Source organism: Lepus europaeus, chromosome 1 (assembly GCF_033115175.1).
Source record: "Lepus europaeus isolate LE1 chromosome 1, mLepTim1.pri, whole genome shotgun sequence".
Taxonomy (NCBI): Eukaryota; Metazoa; Chordata; class Mammalia; order Lagomorpha; family Leporidae; genus Lepus; species Lepus europaeus.
In genome coordinates this window covers 15,667,383-15,688,644 of record NC_084827.1, presented here as the reverse complement: position 1 = coordinate 15,688,644, position 21,262 = coordinate 15,667,383, and the positions used below count along the sequence as shown (strand labels likewise).

The window sequence follows — 21,262 nt, the reverse complement described above, 5'->3', positions numbered from 1 at the left end:
CAAGACTAAAGCCTGTCCCCATTGTACTCAAAGTCTCCTGTATGCTGATAAGGTTCTTACAGACTCTCTTTTGCTAGTACCTTTAACAAAAGTGTCTTTGTTGTTTATAAACGCGCTGAGTTTTTTAGTTGCACTGAAATAGGCTTGCTTTCTTTCCCCCCCTTGCAGGTGTCTGCAGTGGAGTCTCTGGAGGGCCCCCTGCTCCAGGTGGAAGGACTGAGTGACCTCAGGCTGGAGCTTCACAGCAAGAAGATGAACTTGCACCTGGTTCTCATTGATGAGCTGCACCGGCACCTCTACATCAAATCCACCAGCCGCGTGGTGCAGCGCAACAAGGAAAAGGGGAAAATGAGGTTGGTTACAGAGGCTCTTCGCCTCGTGTCTGGTGGCTGTGTGGTCTTCTCAAGAACGTCCTTTGTGTTCCGGAATGTTGCGGCAGACTCTCGGCCTTTTAATGTTCCGTCTGTCTCTGAAACTTGGAGAATTTGCCGTGACAAAACCAGCTTTGTGTTCTGAGAGGCTGATGTTTAGTTTGCTCACTCATTGATCATGGTCCTCTTGTGCAGCATGTGTAAGAAACATTTACAATGAGCCTCTTAGATATTAGAGAAACTAGACCAGAAACTCTTTCAGGAGGAAGTGAAAAATCCTTGAATTGGACAGTGAAGTCAAGCCTAATTATGAACTGTAGACGTGTGAAGGCAAGCTGGGAGATTCTTTGTTACTTAGGATTGTGTTCAGCTCCAGGCAGCCCTCTCTCTGGAGCAGTTCAGGGAAGGTGCAGAGAGAGTCCATCTTTCATCCCTCGGCTGGTTGCCATGTAGATCTGTATTTAAGGACCTGGGTGGGTTCAAGAAATTGAGAAGGTTAGTGTAGCTCTGGGAGAGAATAAGATGAGATTTAGATTGCGAGATAGGAGAACATTGCACTTACTAGCACATGAGGGGGTCTTCAAAAATTCAAGGAAAATGCATGTTAGGAGAAAATTATGCATTAATTTCAGTTGTTTTTTTGCCAAGATAAACTTGTTTTTTAATTCCATTTTCCACTAGCTTTCTGAAGAACCTTTGTATGTCAGATAACTGTGCATGGTCATGACCTTCCAGCTTTCCTCTAAGATGGCCGTGAGGTGTGAGTGTTTGGTGTAGCGGGTTGGTTCGGATACCCACATTCCATACTGGAGTGCTTGGGTCTGAGTCCCGACTCTGCTTTCAGTCCCATCTGCCTGATAATGTGCACTCTGGGAGGCAGCAGGTGATGTCTAAAGTTCTTGGATCCCTGCCACCCACATGGGAGACCTGCACTGAGATCGTGTCTCCCAGTTTCTGCCTGGCCCAGCCCCAGCAGTTGCAGGCATTTGGGGAGTGAACCTGTAAGTGGAAGACCTCTTTGTCTCTTCACCTTTCAAATAAAAAAGAAATTGCCCTCCGAGAAGGTTGGATGGCTGTTCCTACTTTCCCACCTAACTGCAGACAGGAAGAGCACTGGTAGCAGTGCATTATGGGAATGACGTCTTCCAAGACCTGTCCTGCTGGAACAAAAAAATGCCAACTTTGTGTGTGTGGTTCTTCAGTTTTGTCAGAGACCCTGACAGGGAACAAGAAGTTTCTGCCTCTTTTTAGAAGACAGGCACAACTAGAGATGCTGTACCTCAGACGGACTTCAAGACTAGATGTGAGCAATGCACCTGCCATACCTTGACAGAGGAAAAAGTGGCAGGTGGCGGAAGTGCTAAGGAAGTGCCTTGCATGGTGCCAGCAGGCAAATAGCGGGTCTGGGTAGATTTCTTCCCATACAAAGACAAATAATAAAATCACTGAGTTCCATGAAAGTATTCTGTAGCATAAAGGAAAATGAGCATTATCTTGAGGTATCAGGGGAAGAACATTAAAATATACATATAAAGTCACTATGAAAGCTTGAGTCTTAAAGTGAAGGTTTCTCAAGAATGCAAGGAACAGGCTGTCACTGATTAGCTCATTATTCAAAATGACCCCTCCTTAGCCTACCCCCTACCCCCCAACTTTGAGAGGAGAAGTGTATTTCCTACCCTTGGGTTTTGGCCTTTTGCTTTTGGCAGTCATGAGAGCGCACGATACAGAGAGAGGCCTGACATGCACAGTGCCTCTACCGCTGACACAGTGGCATTGGCCCTGGAGGAGACTGAGAGACACCTGGGACTTGCCCAAAACCAGCAGACCTGCCCAGCTTGGACCAGACAGCCGGCCGATTACATGCTTATTTTTGAATATCGCGAAGATTGATGGTTGTATGCCGCAAGCATATGGCTTCTCCTATGCAACAGTAATGGGGAGCTATATGAATGGACTAGGGAGAGACATGAGAGAGCTAACTAAAGCATGAATCAAATGTGAGGAAAACCCAAATGCAGGAGGTAAATGTAAGACTTCATTTAAGTCATTTCCTGCCTAGGCATTTGGCACAGGGGTTAAGACACCGCTTGGGATGCTTGCATCTCCTATTGGAGTGCCTGGTTCAGGTTCCAGCTCATCTGCTTCAGTCCAGCTTCCTGTTAATGTACATTTTGGGAGGCAGCAGGTGATGGCCAGGTACAGGGTTCATGCCACTCACGTGGGAGTCCTGGATTGAGTATTCGGCTCCTGGCTCTGGCCTGGCCTGTCCATGGCTACTGAGGGCATTTTGGGGGTAAACTAATGGATGGAAGATCTTGATTTCTCTCCCTATCACCCTTCGCTTGTCTCCCCTCTCCCCCTCTCCCCCTCTCCCCCCTCTCTCCCTCTCCCCCTCACCTCCCCTCCTCCCCTCCTCCCCTCCTCCCCTCCTCCCCTCCCCCTCTCTCAAATAAAAATTTAAATAAAAGCTCTGGAAAGATGGGAGAATTGAGTCAGTGATATGAAGGGAAATCTTTCCTTATCATTAAGAGGAAAAAGGTAATATGGTGAAAGAAACATAGTAAATATCAAATGAGAACAGTGATCAGTCCAGTGATTAAGGTATTTCAGAGGATGACACCAAAAAGAGGGTGCAATGGATTAAATTTTGTCCCCCTTCTTAAACATATATTGAAATCTTAATCCCCAGTGCCTCAGATATGGTTGTATTTGGAGATAGTCTTGCAAGAGGTAACTAAGTTAAAATGAGGTCATTAAGGTGAGCCCTAATACAAGAGGATTGGTGTCCTTATAAGAAGAGCTTAGGACACAGTGCACAGGGCAGACCATGACAAGACACAGGGAGGAGGGAAATATTGGCAAATGAGGGATGCAGACCTTGGAAGACACCAACCCAGCCCATAGTCTGATAGCAGACTTCCTGCCTTCAGAACTGTGGAAAAATAAATTCCTAATGTATGAGCCATCCAGTCTGTAGCACTTTATTATTGCAGCCTGAGCAAACTAATACAGAAGCAGAAGCAATAATGAGAATGCAAATAAAGAAACTTACTTATGTAGGATTAAAGTAATGACCTTGGTTTGCAAATCAAAAGGATTCAAGGTAAAATAAATATAAAAAAGTTTACATTTAGATTTGATCTGGATATTGTTAGGAATTTCAAAAACAGATTTCATATGAACTAGGAAGAAAATCTGTTATCTTCTGTGATGGAGATAGTTACTTGCCTACCTCATATCCGTTTTCCTCTTCATTTTTGCTGACAACCCTTCTTTGGTTCCTGGTGTCCATAGGACTACCTAATAAGCTGCATTTTCCTTCGTCTGATAAAGCTTGAGGTGATTAGTAGGTCTTCAGCTTGCAAGCTGTTCAGTGGAGACTCACAGTAAAATTTTCAGAGTTGCCAGTCACCCTTCGCTTGTCTCCCTTTTACTTTGTGGGACACGGATGCATGCCATTAAGCCATCACACACACTGGGTCACTCTGCGTATAGAAGTCACAGTTTTAGATCTTCGATGGGGTGGAGCCTCTTTTCTCACCCTGGCTGGGCTGTCTAATTTGTATGAGAGTTAAGGAAGACTTTGTTTTACTCAGACCAATGCTGAATCTTCTGCTTTGTACAGTTAAGCCTTGTTCTGATGCACAGAAAAGAGCGGAAGTCAGCCTCGCCAACCTTTGTTGAGCACTGCGTGCCGGAAGCCAGTGGACCACACAGAGCTTCGTGGCTGGTCAGGTAGATGCTGATGTGCACGGGCAGCAGAGACACTTCGCAGACAGGAATTTACAACACAAAGTAAATCACTAGTGTCTTTGATTTACATTGTAGAAAGAATACTCAAAAATGAACTCGAAGGTATAAATCAAAGTCACGATTTGAGAACAACAAAGTTGTAGGTAGTTTGAAACAACTGAGAAGACTACACATGATTTCATATATATCTATATATACACATACAACACATGAATTTTGCAAAGTCTAAAATATTAGCTAAAAACTCATTGAAGAAGGTCTATATATGGTCAAAGAGTACTCTGTATTAGGAAATGGGATTTATGTTCTGACATTGTAAAGACTGAATTTGGATACGTAGCAGGTAGAGAGAAATACTGAATTTGTGCTGTAGATGAGTCAGAAGTTGTTTTGTTTTGAACTTTAATGGTTAGAGAAAATACATTTAATTTTGTTTTTATAAACCTAGGTATGTATGTCTAAGGATTTCTGTATTCAAGAACACAAATAAAGTAAAACATACTCTATTATAAAGGATGCCGTATTAGCCAGAGTTCTTGATTGCAAATTGTACAAATTGGATCTAGTAACTAAAACAGGAAAGAATTTATGGTAAAGGTTTGTTATCCAGTAGTTTCCAGAATCTCTGGGAAGCCTGTATAATCAGGGTGTGAAACCCAGTAGGAAGCAAGAGAGATTAAGCAGCTGAGCACACAGGGCTCCGACAAGCCCCAGGAAGGGTCTGGTTGGGTTCCTCCCTCTTCCTGGCACCATGCCTGTAGTGGCTGGATTTTAAACTCTCCTGCAAATACTTTCTAAGTGTCCCTGCTTCTTGCCCGTATCCTCGGGATGCCGAGTCCAAGGGGGAGCTTCTGGTTTGTTGAGCCTGGTCATACCTGTCCTCCTTCAGCTTCCATGCTAGGAAACGGAGCCTTACTCTTGCCTTGAGACAATGGGATTCTTCTCAAATACAGAGATTTTTCCCATGGTTGGTACCCAAACCAAATGCCCAGCAGTACATTTCTTTTTTTTTCTTTTTTCTTTTTTTTTTTTTTTTTGACAGGCAGAGTGGACAGTGAGAGAGAGAGAGAGAGAGAGACAGACAGAGAGAAAGGTCTTCCTTTGCCGTTGGTTCACCCTCCAATGGCCGCTGTGACCGGCGCATCACGCTGATCCGAAGCCAGGAGCCAGGTGCTTCTCCTGGTCTCCCATGGGGTGCAGGGCCCAAGCACTTGGGCCATCCTCCCCTGCCTTCCCAGGCCATAGCAGAGAGCTGGCCTGGAAGAGGGGCAACCAGGATAGAATCTGGCGCCCCGACCGGGACTAGAACCCGGTGTGCCGGTGCCACAAGGTGAAGGATTAGCCTGTTGAGCCACGGCACCGGCCAAAGCAGTACATTTCTACCGCAGGAGAAAACACAGGAGATCACATGAAGGCATATACATACAAAGAACAGATAACTCTGAAGTAGAAAATAGACAATCAGTAGAACTGACATACAAAAATACACCTACATGGAAAAAAAAATAGTGAAAATTGTTTTCGGAGGAAATGAGGCAAACACATGGTGAGATTGTTTTTAGTTTGCAAGGATAGCAAGGATATTAGTTCCAGTAAAATCCTAGTTGAGGTTTTCATAACTGTCAAATGAAATCGAAAGTTCACCTGGAAGAATAAATGTAAAAATCATTTTTAAGAATTGAGAAGGGGGTTTCTGAGGGAGACTTTCTCAAATGATAAGGGGTGGGCATTTGGCATAGTGGTTAAGATGCTGCTTGGGATGCACATGTCCCACACCAGCGTGCCTGGGTTTGGGTCCCAGCGCTGTCTCAGATTCCAGTTTCCTGCTAATGTGTACCGTGGGAAGTAGCAGGTGGTACCTGAAGTACTCTGGCCCCTGCCTGGATGGAGTTGTAGGCTCTTGGCCTCACTGGCCCAGCCAGAACTCTTGCAGGCATTTGGGAGATAAACCAACAATGGAAGCTCTCTCTCTGTCTCTCTGAGTCTGTCTCTCTGCCTTTCAAACAAAAATAGACAAACATTTTTAAAAGCGTATTTTAAAGCTCTTTTTTCCTTAGAGGATTTATTTATTTGAAAAGTGAAGTTTGTGTCCGAGGTGGGGGGGGAGGAGAGAAAGATGGTGCATCTGCTGGTCTGCGAGTTTGCTTGCTAAATGCCTGCAAGAGCCAGAGAGAGAACAGAGTTCAGAACCATACTCCAGTGTGTGCTGGCGTCGCAGCTTTGAGCTCTAGCTCAGGTGTTGGGCGTGAAGGCTGTTTAGTAAACAGTGTCCAGACAGTTGGCTGTAGGTTGGAAGGAAGTCGAGATTCCTGCCCGTTGTACACAAGTCCAGCCTTAGATGTAGTTTCTCAACCCATAACCAAGGGGCTTTCCCAAGTGTATCAGAAGATGAAAATACCAAAGGAGTTAGCTGTTTAAAAATTGGAAGCTTACCTTCAGTAAAATGGGGACAAAGAGATAAAACATAGGCGGAGAAAATACAAAGCTTCACTATCTGAAGTATGAAAATCTTCTTCAGATTAATAGTAAAAGGCCATAGGTAGGAAAATTGTAGTTTTAAAAAGTGCAAATGGCTGATAAACACATGTAAGATCATCCAATATCATGAGTGGTCAGTGAAATGCAAAATTGAAATAAAAATTTTTGATCCCAAGATTATCCAAATTAAGGGCATTGATAGCATGTTACACTTATAAAGATGGGGGAAATGAACTTTCTCTTGGTGAGGGAATAACTGGTGTGTATTTTTGGATGATAAAAAGTAGCCTATTCTTTGACCAAGGGATTCCATTTCTAGGTCCACATCCTACAAAACTAGTACTAGTTTATAACTATATTTGTTACAGGATATTCATTGCAACGTTGGTGTTAAATAACAAAAATACTCAGATGCTCAACAGCAAGTGTATGGTTAAACAAAGAATGGTATATTCATGCCATCTAATTCTAGACCTTAAAAGCAGTGAGAAAGTCCCTTCTGTGCTGATGTGGAAAGATCTCTAAGATGTTTTGTTGGGTCCAGAAAGCAAATTTAAAAGCAATATATTTAGTTTAAATGTATTAGTGTAAGAACTAAAGGGTTGCTGTTTGAATATATATTCTTGATATAAAGATATGCATATTTGTATGTGTGTAAAAACTTCCTTCCCGAAAGGACAGTGCCAGAACACAGAGGGAGGGAGCTCCCCATGGGAAATGGGGTAGGGAGAGGACAGCAGGACTGCTCTTACTCGTGGTGCGCATGCATTTACTGATGCTGCTTTGAAGATTTGTCTAATGAAATGGGAAGTACGTTGAAGGGGAAAAGTAGGATTCTGTATACACAAAATTGTATACAGGATAATCCAAAAAATAATGAAAAAAGAGTATCTTTTTGGGGTGTATATGGGCAGATCTACAGACTCCTTTCTGTAAAACATTTTAGAAGGCATTATACCAAAATGATGAAAATAGATTTTTATTTTCTTGATATTTCCAAAAAAGAACATAAATCTTTATAATCAGATAATCATGAAAGATATTAAAAATATACTGCATGCATCCTAGGTTAATACTCGATTTGCCCTTGCTTCCTTGTGGAGGAGAAAATTTGAAGCCCATGAATTTGGGGTGTCTGTCGTCTTGGTGTGTGGAGAGTGTTCTGGACCTGTCTGTCCTCTGTTACTGTTCCCCCTCCGTGCTTAGATTTTTCATTTTTAGCATCACCTTATTTTCTATTACTCTGTCTTCACCCTTGGACTGCCATTTGAAACCATGCTCTTTCTGACTTTCATGTCCTCTAAGTCATTTATTATTCTTTCTGTATGTTCAGCCAGATCTTAGAAGTGTAGAGAATTACTATGCCAGCCCTTCCTGCTCCATTATTCAGTTAAATTTTCTTACTAAGGGCGTATTATCTCTGACAGATATTTCTCGGTTCGGTTTGATTTAACAAACTTTTATGTGCATTTGCTCTTTGACAGGTCCAGTGCCAGTTGTTCTAGTTGTAGAGGGCAATGGATCAGCTGCTTGATTTACAACCTGAAGTTCAGCTCACTCTTCTCAGTTTTCAGGTTGACAGTTAAATCAGCCAAATGGCCCACAGCTGTAAATTTTGGTCATAGCTGGGCCCAATTATTACTAAGCAAAGAAGCGAAATATTTTCTGATTAAAAATCAAATGTTTAATAACTGTCAGCACTTCTAACCCTTCTTAAAAAGACAAACAGACCTGTGTTCCTGGCTTGAAATCAAGCACATTTAGAAACAGATCCTTACTAGTTGGATGGTTGGTTAATGGCCGGAAAATTCTTGTGGCTTTGGTGCCACTGGTGGTTGATTCTTTTTGCTGTAGCTTTATTTGCTTTATGGTCTCCCTGCCCTCGATCATGTTGCTATTAAACAGGAAAAATACATTCGAAATACAGTTGGTCATTTTAGGGGGCCTGTCTTATTCTAGGAGGGATATAATGTATATCAGCTATTGCTTAAGAACTTGCCGTCATAGGTCTGTAAAAAGATAAATATCCATATTTCTTTAGAAATAAAGCCATTCAGAGAATTCATATTACTTACTAACTTCAAAAGAACAGTCTAACTTTGATTTTATTTTTTGTTGTGAAGAATACATTCCTTGAGAGATTGGAAACTCTTTGAAGGATTAATATCGTCTCAACTCTATCTCTGATGTACGTTGAGAAATGGAAACTGAAGGCCCTACTGTTTAAATGCAGTGTTCTGTGATAGTACCTGCCTTTTTTTGCTAAGCATCCCAGCTGTCTGTAGTCACTAAATGAGGGGGTGTGCCCCCTTTCTCCTGAGCCTTTGAGAGCAAGTCCTTCCATAAAAGAACAAGAAAAAAACCAAAAGTCATTTCCAGAGTTACTTGCCTTTGGGTTAGTGCTCACAAAGGAAAAAATTGAAGCCTCAGGGAAAATTTTAGAGAGAGAGATGAGTCTATGAAAATAGATTTGCAGTAAATTGACTTTCTAAAAGTTTATTGATGGAGTGGAAGGCCCTCTGGCTCTTATTATAAAGTCAGCAGGTTCTGTTTTTCAAAGTTGAAATGGCAAGCCATTTATCGCCCTACATTTAACTGAAATATATTTTAAGGTTAAAACTGGGAAAATGGTTGTAGGTTTTAATCTAAAAGTGAATCATGTGTAAATCTGTACAGAAGTTTATAGTCTACCATTATAGAGCTGTATATACGTATTGGTGTGCATATCAGCGTGTACTGGGTGTGCATTCTTAGGCTTGGCAGGCAGTATTCCAGCCCCTCACACACCTGCATTTTCCTGCTGATACCTTTATCCATGCTTTAGACATCATGCCTCTGCTTTGTTATTTCAACATGTATAAAACGTAGTAGTAGTATACAATTGCCTTTTGAGTATATAATCGGCTTTTTCTTAGTTACTCAGTAGTAACACCCTGAACATGGGTCTCCGGTCTCCTAGGGCACGTGTTTCCTGGGTGGGGGAGGAGTGGAGAGCTGGTTCCCCTTGTGAATACAGTGCAGGTAAAATGGGATGAGGTAGCTGGAAGGGAAAGAAATGAGAAGGTAAAAGTGGTCAGAAAGGACAACAGAATGGATAAATATATAACTGATTTTTATAAATAAGTCGACTATGGTAGCCGATCACCGGATCTGAAGACTTAGATGTTCTTAGGATAGTTGAAGCGTTTAGGAAGCTATAGCTTTATATTGGTAGAAAAGGGTTGTTGAAATGAACTATGCTGGTGTAATTCCTGCTAATTGCTATTTCTGTCCCTTTGATGTCTTACACTCTGCCAGAGTTTCACGTTAGTCTGCAAGTGGTCGTGAGTATTGGAAGTGAGCTCACGTTGGCTTAGCTCACGTCTTAGTCATGCTTGCTTCCTTGGCGCTGAGCTCCCTGCCAAGCATGTAACAGATGCTCCAGAGTGTTTGCGTAACCATTCCCCCTTTCCTGCAACAGGTGATGATGGAGGAGTCGATGACGCTCCTAGTTATCCTTAAGGCCTGGGATAGTGACACACACATTATTAGCACTCAATAGGGGTAATACCTTTCAATTTTGCTCCTTAACAAAATTGGATATTCAACATTTTCTGAACATGCTTATTGTTTATTAGTCTTAAAGTACACGGTGATAGGGCAGGCATCTGCATCCCACATTGGAGTGCTGGATAGAGTCCTGGTTCCCTGCTTCTAATCCAGCTTCCTGCTAATGCATCTCGGCGGCCAGTTCGAGTACTTGGGTCCCTGCCACCCATGGGGGAGACTTGGGTTGAGTTCCATGCTCCTGGCTTTGGCCTGGGCCAGCGCTGGTTGTTGCAGACATTGGAGGCATGAACCAGATCTCTGTCCATCTGTCTATCTCTTGCTGTGCTGATCCAATAAATTTGAAAAACCCACTGATGTGGAGAGGCAGTGGAGCTGTATCACTGTGGGATGGCAGGTTCAATCACAACTGTGGCATCCTTCCATCCCAGTTGGAAAAGTCCTTCCTGCAGGGGGATTCTCGCCTGTGCTCCCCTGTGCTGGCTCTCCCTTGACATCTGACTGTGACAGTGACTCTCTTAAGTAGCCACTGCCACTGATGGCCTGGGAAGAAGTGAGAACTGTGTCTCTGACTTTCGCCCTCTCGGGGTGGAAAGCTCTTGCGTTGCAGAGATGTGTGGCTACATGATTGGGTTTCGTGAGGGTGGGGCACAGGCTTGATTGCCCTCGGTATGACTTAGGGTTCTTGGGCTTAGATGGTGCTTATCAGCTAAGAAGCTTCCTTGAAAATGTGTTGTTTCTTTATAATCTTTGTGTCACTGAAAATTTGCTAATTTTGGAGACTTTAAAGTTGAACATTTAAATGAGGGATAGTCCTTTTTTTGCAAAAGGTGAAATGGCTGATGAAATACTCGGTTAGCCTGTTTTGATTCCTTGAATCAGCTTTTCTTGGGGTGATTCTCAACTTGTTGAAATTGGCTCTGTTAAAGAAAACTAAACGTGGGGACCTCCTAGAATGTAACAAAGACTGTGACTGGAAAAGCACGAGTTGGAGCCAGGCTTCACTGCTCACAAGGGTTCGTTTAGGTATCCTGCCGTGGCTTCACCTGAACTTCTGTTACTGACGAGTGGATCTAGCGAGTTACAAAGGAGGTCGTGTCGGCGCTTGGCATAGTATAATGCCATGGTGGCCCCCCAGGATCCCGGATACACTCACAGTCACTTTACGGAGCATAGCACGGAGTTGGAGTTCGTGGAACCGTTAGAATATGAGGGCTTGTGGCTGCCACCACTTTCTTGGAAGTTGACTCGGGAGAGTTGGGAGGCACGGTACGAAGAGGGCTCAGGACAGAGAAGCCCGTGGGGAGGGCGCAGGCTGCCGGGGCCTCGGTCGGTTTGGAGACAGTGATCACTGCTGCTGCTTTTCTTCTTCAGCAGCCTTGTGAAAGACGCATCTCCTGTACCTCTCATCGATGTGACCAACCTCCCGACGCCGCGCAAGTTCCTGGACGCCGCGCAGTATTCCACCGCCGGAAGCTCAAGCGGTAGGTTTTTAATTCTGTGGCCTCTAAACGTGCGGATATGCTGCCCATCCGAGGCAGAGACCTCTGGGAGTCTGCGGGGGAGAGGGTTGGGAGAGGATGGCCTGAGCTGCCTGGGAGCCTGTGTTGAGCCCTTTGTGGCCCTGAGAGAAAATAAGGTGTACAATGATAGGCTGGAGAGCAGATTTTAGTTAAGGGGTCGGCATCCCACACTGGAGCGCCTGGGTTCGCTTCCCAGCTGTGGCTGCTGGCCCCAGTTTCCTGCTGGTGCTTGCCCTAGGAGGTAGCAGGTGATGGCTCAAGTGGTTGGTTCCCTGCCTCCAACGTAGAGACTTGGGTGGAGACTTTGGCTCCTTGGTGCTGAGGGCATTTGAGGAGGGAACCTGCCGAGAAGAGATTTTTCTCTTTTTCTGTTTGCCTGTTTCTCAAGTTTAAAAAAAAAAAAAAAAAAAGTTCTTTTCAAATGACAAATTTGGCCTATTGCATTATTATTATAATTATTACTATTTTTTGGTAAAGATTTTGAGAGGTAAAGTTATAGTCGAGGAGGGAGAGAGAGAGAGAGAGGTTTTCCATCTGCTGGTTCACTCTCCAAATGGCAGCAGTGGCTAGAGCTGGGCCGATTTGAAGCCAGGAGTCAGGAGCTGCTTCTCTATCTCCCACACAGGTGCAGGGCCCCAAGGACTTGGGCCATCGCCTACTGCATTGTAAGGGTTGAACCTGGCCTGCCTGCTGAATCCAGCTGTGCATGTATTTACTTTTTTTGGAACACATGCTTTCTTTTTTGCTGTAACCTCCGGTGCTCCTGTTAGCTCTTAGAGAGTTTTTTTTTTTTTTTTTTTTTTTGCATTGCATTCCATAGCTAGTCCCTGCAAGTTTTTTTTAAAGTTTGTTTATATATATATGTGTATGTATGTATGTATATATGTATATATATATTTATGTATTATTTGTAAGACAGAGGAAGGGGGAGGGAGAGAGAGTGATGGATTGCTTTTCCATTTTCTGGTGCACTCCCCAGGCTGTATCCGGCAAAGCTAGGAGCCGGGAGCTCCCTCCAGGTGTTCTGTGAGGGTGGCAGGGTCCCAACTACTTGAGCCATCACCTGCTGCTTCCTGGGATGTGCAGCATCAGGATGCTGGAGAGGAAGCAGAGTGGAGACTTGAACTTGGGATGCTGGCGTTTCAAGCAGTGATTTAATTGCTATGGCTAATCCTTGGGCTCCTTGAGAGCTCTTGAGGGTGTGACTCTGGTTCTGAGTCCTGAGTCCCTCTGTCTCTCCACTCCCAAATATGCCTGCATGTGTGTGGACACACGCATGTGGACAAATGTGTGTAAAAGCTGCACACATGAATAATGTACTGGGAGGGAATATTCACAGTAGTTTTTTCTTCTTCAAGGCTATCTAGTATCCTGTTGAACAGGACAAAGGAGCCACTTAGCACTGTGTTTTCAGGTTGGAGGCATAGGGTCTGCTTTCAGGTCAGGTGCAGGGATTAGAGGACCCTTCTGAGGAGGTGCGGATTGGCCCCTTCAGAGGGTTCAGCCCAGCTGGCTCCCAGGACTTCTAGGCTCTGCAGGGAGTTTGCCTTTACAGCTCTGCGCTGGGGAGAAGCAGACGGGGCGCCTTGGGGATACCTTGCGGGGGCCTTGGTGTGAGAGCCAAGGTCCTCTGTGTCTTAGGAAGAAGTAGTAATGTCTACAACAGTTGTCTTTTCAACAATGTTTTGATCTTGTAGTTCTTTTAGGTCTATGGCTTTTGAAATAATAAAAAAGTTAAGAAGGTAGAAAAATACTTTGAATTCAGTCAGTACATTTTGTATAATTAACTGAAAGATTTTTATTTTAATTTTATTTAAGAAATACAAACTTCATGCATTTCCTGTATACAAATTTGGGGACACAGTGATTCTTCCCTCCTCCCTCTCACCCATACTCCTATCCTTCTTCCTTCTCCCTCTCCATTCTCATTCTTAGTTTTTACACAGATCTGTTTTCAGTTAACTTTAGACTCATAAAATTAACCCTACACTAAGCAGAGAGTTCAATAAGAAGTATGAAGGAGAAAGGAAAAAAACAATAAAGTGTTGTTCTTTGACAGTCAAGACAAAGGCTGTTCAAAATCATCGCATCACAAAATGTCATTTTCCTCCTAAGGTTACCTTTCAGGTGCTCTATTAGTTACCACAGATCAGAGAGTACATAACGGTATTTGTCTTTTTGGGACTGGCTTATTTCACTAAGAGTGATGGTTTCTAGTTGGATTCATTTAGTTGCAAATGACACGATTTCATTTTTAACTGCTATATAGTATTGTATAGCATATATTATCCAGTCTTCAGTTGATGGACATTTGGGTGATTCCATATGTTAGCTATTGTAAATTGAGCTGCAATGAACATGGAGGTACAGATAGCACTTTCATATGCTGGTTTCATTTCCTTTGGGTAAATTCCCAGGAATTTATGGTAGGTCTGTATTCGGATTTCTGAGGGATCTCCATACTGTGTTCCATGGTGGATTAGAGAACACTTGTACCCACATCCTTGCCAGAATTTGTTGTTTGTTTATTTCCATAGGAAAGCCATCCTAATAGGAGTGAGGTGAAACCTCACTGTGGTTTTGATTTGCATTTCCCTGAAGGCTAGTGAGGCTGAGCATTTTTTCATGTGTCTATTGCCCATTTGAATTTCCTCTCAAAAATCTCTGTTAAGATCCTTTGCCCATTTCTTAACTGGGTTGTTTGTTTTGTTGTTGTTGAGTTTCTTGAGCTCTTTATTGATTCTGGAAATTAAGCCTTTATCACTTGCACAGTTTGCAAATATTTTCTCCCATTCTGTCGGTTGCCTCTTCTCTTTGCTGAGTGTTTGATTTGCAGTGCTACTGCGCTGCTGCTATTAGTAGCCCCATTTTGAGGATGAGAAAACTGAGGCACAAGGAGATTAATAACGGTTTAAATTTCAACAGCGGACAAGGAGCAGAATTGTGTTGTTGGTTCAGGAGTCAGATTCCAGAGTAGTCTCACTAGTTTGTTTTTGCTGAAAATAAGATAGCTCTGTTACAGTGCATAATTTTCTATTTACATAAACTTTGTGGCTTATACAACATAAATTCATTATCTTACAGTTTTGTAGGTTAGAAGTTGAACACGAATCTCACTGGGCTAAAATCAAGGTGTTAGCAAGGCTAGGTTGCTTTCTGGAGGTTTGCAGGGGGTAGGGAACCTTTGCTGTGCTGAGGGTCATCTGGGTATGTATATATGTATGTATGTATTTATGCTGCCATGCAGTAGGATTGTAGAAAAATCAGTTGACATATTTTTTTTTTTTTTTGACAGGCAGAGTGGACAGTGAGAGAGAGAGACAGAGAGAAAGGTCTTCCTTTTGCCGTTGGTTCACCCTCCAATGGCCGCCGCGGTAGCGCGCTGCGGCCGGCGCACCGCGCTGATCCGATGGCAGGAGCCAGGTGCTTATCCTGGTCTCCCATGGGGTGCAGAGCCCAAACACTTGGGCCATCCTCCACTGCACTCCCTGGCCACAGCAGAGAGCTGGCCTGGAAGAGGGGCAACCGGGACAGGATCGGTGCCCTGACCGGGACTAGAACCCGGTGTGCCGGCGCCGCAAAGCGGAGGATTAGCCTAGTGAGCCGTGGCGCCGGCCTCAGTTGACATATTTTACTTTAATTCCCAAAGCGGTAGTTGATTGCCAAATCTTTTAGGTTCGAGCTTTCTTCAGCATGAGTTTGTTTCCCCTGGAAACCTTTTATTTCAGGTACACAAACTGAATGCATTTCCTGTATACAAATTTAGGAACACAGTGATTGTTCCCACCCTATCCTCCCTCTCACCTGCACTCCCACCCTTCTTCCTCCTCCCTCTGCTATTCCTATTCTTACTTTTACTAAGATCTATTTTCAGTTAACTATACACGTAAGATTAACCTTATACTAAGTACAGAGTTTAAAAAATTGTATGAAAAACAACTGTTCCTCAACAGTTGAGATAAGAGCTGTTCAAAGTCATTGCATCTCAAAGTGCCAATTTCACTTCTAGAGATTAGCTTTGAGTTACTCTCTTCTTTTTTTTTTTTTGGTCTGACTGTAAAATTTCCAGAGAATTGTCTTCTAACTTGGATATTCTTTGTTCTGCTTCACTGAGTCTGTTGTTAAGGCTTTCCACCACAGTTTTTATTTGTTCTGTTGGATTCTTCATTTCTAATATTTCATTTTGATTTCTTTTTTCATAGGAAAAATGATCATTCATGTCATATATGGATATCTTTAATTCATGGATTTGCTTCTGATTACTTATATGTAATCCTACAGTCAATTTTTTGAACTCCATTTCTGGCATTTCTTTAGTCTTCATCTTCACATTCTAGTATTGGAATGTTGTTATATTCCTTTAAAGGTGTCATGTTGTCTTCCTTCTTCTTGGCTTTTGAATTTCTGCATTTATTTTTAGGTATTTGTGGAGATACTTATTGGTTGTCCTCCCCCCCCCCCCCCCGTTGGTTTTTATCTTTGGACTATGCCTCTGTAGCTTAGTGGAGTGTCTGCTATTTTAGTGAATACCCAGAAGTGTGTTTTGGGTGTGCTTAGTGCTTAGGGAGCTCTGTTCAGTGCTCTAGGGTGAGGGGAGTATCCAAAGTAACATCCGCGATGGGCATGGGAAATTTTTTTTTTTTTTTTAAATCAGAGGGGAGGGTTTGATCAGCTCTGTTGGCCTAGTCTCACTCCAAGGCAACTCATGCTTGGGTATTAGCCCCAGTGGGTCCAGATCACAGAAATGTCATCTGTGATGCCACAAGAACCACACAAAGGATTCGTGCAGTCCTTGGTGTGAACACAGATCCCACAGCAATGACCCTCACCAGGGAATCAGGGAGCTCTATGCTTGCAGAGCCATCCACAATGACTGCCCAGAGACCCAGCCACACCCTGCATCCTCCCATGCAGCCACAGTGTTTCCACAGTCCCAGCACACAAGGTTCCCACAGTCACGGGAACCCAGCCCCTGTCCCTCCTCCCAGCCAGACTCGGGCATCTCCTCTTGGCTGGTTGCTGGGCACATGGACACAAGCTGGCGTAGCTGTTACATAATTCCAAATGGTCCCAGCCTCTCTCAGCTAGTTACAGAACACCATTGGTAGGTGGTCGGAGAGAGAGAACCATGCCCCTGTTTCCTCTCTAGGTCAGTAGGTACACTGTCTCCCACAGGGCTCCTAGCCCTCCCCATCCCGTGCCCTCCCCACGGCTGTATTGCCAGTTGCTTGGGCTGATGCATCTGGTCTCTGCTTGCTCTCCGTAGCTGGTGCTGAGTTGCTGGCTGCTAGGGCCCTGCATTGTGTCTGTGTTCATGCCGTGCGTCCACACCCTCCCTGTAGGTCCACAGCATCCCTCTAACTTGCATGATCTTTCCACTGCAGTTTTCTCCCTAACTCTCCCTGAGGTTGCAGTCCCTCCACTGTTTGACAACCATCTTCCCCTAGACTAGAGCAGTAAGCCTGCTCCATATTCCACCATCTTGGAATTGGCTCAGTTAATGTATTTTTCCTATTGGATATTTATAACATCATTCATGGGCCATACAGAATTAGCAGCTTAGTAACTAGCCCGCTGTGGATTTGCTGAATTTTGAGTGCCACCTGTAGTGGCCGTGGAAGGGCCAGGCCACATGGTCTCCCCGGCCTTAGATGGCACACAGGCTGGATGTATTCCCCTCCTCCGCTAGAGGAAAAATCTGTTTTGTTGCTTTTTCCAGGTGCCTGAGGTTACCACCATGTTGGGCTCACGGGCCTCTTCCTCCAGCTTTGAATCCAGCAAATGGGGTCACATCCTTCTCACACTGCATCTCCAGCCCACTGTTCTGCTTCTTTAAGGACTCTGTTTTTTTAATTTAATAAATGTGAATTTACAAAGTGCAACTTTTGTATTGTTGTGGCTTTCCCCCGCCTCAACCTCCCTCCCTCCCCTCTCCCACTCCCTCTCCCATCCCGCCCTTCATCGAGTTTCATTTTCAATTACCCTTTAAGAACTCTTAGGATGAGATAATTCACGTAGATAATTCAGGATAGGCCCTCTGGCTCAGGGTCCTTGCCATGTAGGGTGTTATGCTCATACATTCTGGGGATTAGGACATGGGTAACTTTGGGGAACCATTATTCTGCTTACTGCACTCCCCAATGCCTATTTTCTGACTTGTTATCTTTAGGAGTTGACGTGTAAAAAATTTGACTTTCTTGCAATTATGCAGTAAAGTCTTTTTACGTCCTTGTAGTTCTCGCCTTTAGGACTAAATTAATCTGGATCACATTATTAAAGGGGATTGTGTAAGTGAGGAAGATGTAAATTATGTAGAGCATGGCATAAAATGTTCCTAAGTACATATACAAGTATGGGGTTGGCGAAATATAATAAAGAGCAGAAATTTTGTCTTAATCTTAATAATGAACAGTGAGTCCTAAGAGCCTATTTGTGAAGTGCTCTGCAAGTCCGACTGGAAACTAATAGCTGTTTCAGCAGGGAATTTACCATAGGCTCTTATGCAGCAGGGAATTTAACATATGCTCTTAAAGCGCTCCTCTCATCTTGTGGAACAGTAGGACAGAGGGTGTAATCCATTAGATTTGACACTTTTATAGAGTAAGTTCCAGTCGGGAATCCCTAGGTGGAATGGATATCCCATTGGGGTGCCATAAATTAAGGTTGGAGGTGATTCCTGAGAACTTTCGGGTTGTTATTAATTAAATGAGAATTTTGATTGCCTGTGAATGAGCCATTTTTCAGATGTCTTATTTAGAGGCAGACTTGAGTGGCTACTTTGTGAGATTTTCCCCTCATAGCTCATAAGTTACAGGTTGCAAAATGCCTGATATCTTTTAACTGATGCAGTAGTCTTGTGGAGTAGGTGGGACAGGCACTGTTGTCATTACTGTTGAGATGATTGTATTTATGACCGTTATACATGTGGATGAGCAACTGTTTAAGGTTTCATAAATGTTGTATAGAATTATGTATATATGTGCATCATCTGATGAAAAAATAAAACATTCGTGTGTAATAGGCAAAGCCAAAGCACAGATTGGCAGAAGCAGTTAACCCATTAATAGAAAAATGATTTGCATCCACTTAACTTCTTTGCATATTAATGAAGCAAATAAGTGGCATAATAAAGAACTGGACAAATCATGGGCAGGCAATTTACACAATAATCCATGTAATAGAAAGATTGTCATATGACATTGGTTAAGTGTTTTTAATATATAAAGAACCTCTATAAATCAATAAAAAACTAATGGAATAATAGGCAAAAATATGAACAGTAAGCTTGTATGGGGGAAACCTATGCTAGTCAATATCTAAGAAACTGCTTATTCCCTAGAAAATAAGATTTCACTTTGAAAAGCACTTTATAGATGGGAGAACTGAGTCCAGAGAGGTTGAGTGAATGGGCAGGTTCAACTAAGATGGTAATTGTTGGAGCCTGGCTTCGTGCTATTATCAGTTTGAATTTGTAGGGGATGTATTTTGCAAACCTCTCTTTTATTATCCTCACCGGGGTCGTAGTATTTTGTCATGTACAGGGAAACTAATGTCTACTTTAGATGGAGTAATTCAACTATAAGTTAGGTAGAAGGATGGGCACAGTGTGGAGAAAAGCCAGTAATTGTAGTGGAATGTTGATTTAAGCCTTTGGATGCCCAGTGTGTCCTTTCATTTGGCACACTGCCTTTGGAACGCTTTGACTAGCAGTTCCTCCCAGGGCACAAAGGCATTTCATTTGTGGCTTCTTTATTGATTTTATTCACGTTCCTGCTGGGAATGCTGCGAATATGACTACAATGAAACTGGACTCCTTTTCTCCTTGGTACCAGCATACGTTAAGCAATAAAACCTAACAAAAACACAGATTAAGTGATTTTTTTCTTTTGCTTCTGTTTTCTTGAAGTGCATTTATTTGACAAAGTCTTGCTCTGAGATAACTGTTGGTATCAAGGAATTTGGGTCTAGGGAAGGTGTTGGCATAGTGGTTAAGACACTGATTGGGACACCCACATCCCATATTGGAGTGCCTGGGTTCGAGTTCAGCTGCTCCACTTCTGACCCAGCCTCCTGTTAATGTGCACCCTGGGAGGCTACACGTTATGGCACAAATGCTTGGGTCCCTGCCACCCATAGTAGAGACCTGGGATGTGTTCCCGGCTCCTGTCTTCAACCTGGTTCAACCCTGGCTTTTGCTGCATTTGGGGAGTGAATCAGTGGATGGCAGATGTGTCAATCAGCTTTTTGTTACTTTTACTAAAATACCTGAGAAGAACTTCTTGATAAGGAGAGGTTTGTTTGGACTTCTGTTTGCTGCTTTGGAGGTCAGGCTCAGGCGACCCTGCTGCTCTGCTCTGGTAGAGGTTCGCGATGGCTGAGCACGTACATAGGACTAACCACGTGGTGCGCTAGGAAGCAGAGAAGTTAGGCAGCATCCCTCAAATAACCAACCTCCATGCAAGAACTCTTATGAGGGCCCCTCCAGCCACCATTAGATCAAGTCTTCACCCTTAATCCATCAACCACTGGCATAAGCCTTCAGAGCTGAAGCATCTCCATGAGTTTGGGAAGTCATGTTCTTTCAATCAGTCACAGGAGATTTCTCGGTCTCTTTGCCTGCCTCTGTCTCTCTGTACCTCTCAAATAAAACGAAGCCAAACAAGTTTGAGGGGCCTGTGATGTGGCAGGTGGATGGTGAATGGCACAGTAGTGAAGCTGCCATCTGAGATGCCAGCGTCCCATATTGGAGGCCAGTGCAAGTGCTGGCTGCTCTGCTTCCAATCCAGTTCCCTGCTAACACACCTGCCAAGGTAGAGGAAGATGGCCCAAGTTCCTGGGCCCCTGCCACCCACGTGGGAGACCACGTGGACTCCTTGTCCAGCCCTGGCTATTGTGGCCAGTTGAGAAGCTAATCAGGGTGATGGAAGAGCTCCCTCTCTGTCACTCTCCCTTTCAAACAGACAAATAAATTGGAAGATGATAAACAGATCTAAAAACAAAGTCTGGGTGGAATATTTAAAGTATTGTCTCTACGTGTGATAGGACTTATATATGTGGTTATCAGAGGTGATGAACTTAACCTGTGTAGTGTAATAAAGATCTGATGATTGGAAACAATATGACACCTTTTGAATTACTGATATCCTTCGGTCAAGGACTCCCCCTGGCATTTTAAGTCGGGTATTCCTAAAATGGTCACCTTGCCTTTGTGCTTTTTACATATGTATGTTGACTTCTATGATTGATCAGAAGCACTATTGACACATCTACACAAAGGAGGCAAAATAGAAGAATAGAATTAATAGGCCAGGTATTTCTAAATATAAAGATGAAGCAGAGCCAGCGGTTAATTATTTAAAGCACTTATTATAGACTATGACTATTCCATTGTTCTTATTTTGCAGGTGAATATTTCTAGCACCCTAAGTACTAATGTACTTCTCATTAGATTAATACCTCTTGATATTTTTCCATAGTTGCTTCAGATGCCTTTTTTTTAAATTCAACATACTTAAAACTCCTTTTGAGTATATGAATCTGGCCTCAATTCCTGTCTTGTCTTTTACCCTAAAGGTAATTACTGTATTG

At 43.4% G+C, this 21,262-nt stretch overlaps 1 protein-coding gene across 2 annotated transcripts in view; it reads left to right on the top strand.

Moving 5' to 3' along the window:
- Window positions 1-21,262, top strand: part of EXOC4 (exocyst complex component 4) — an 862,020-nt gene that overhangs the window by 68,068 nt on the left and 772,690 nt on the right. Inside the window, exons 4-5 of one of the 2 annotated variants that reach the window (XM_062198862.1) lie at window positions 169-353; window positions 11,529-11,635. In XM_062198862.1, coding sequence (XP_062054846.1) covers window positions 169-353; window positions 11,529-11,635 — 292 coding nt within the window. Of the gene's footprint in view, window positions 1-168; window positions 354-11,525; window positions 11,636-21,262 lie in introns of both variants that reach the window. The other variant, XM_062198781.1, reaches the window with a different exon arrangement.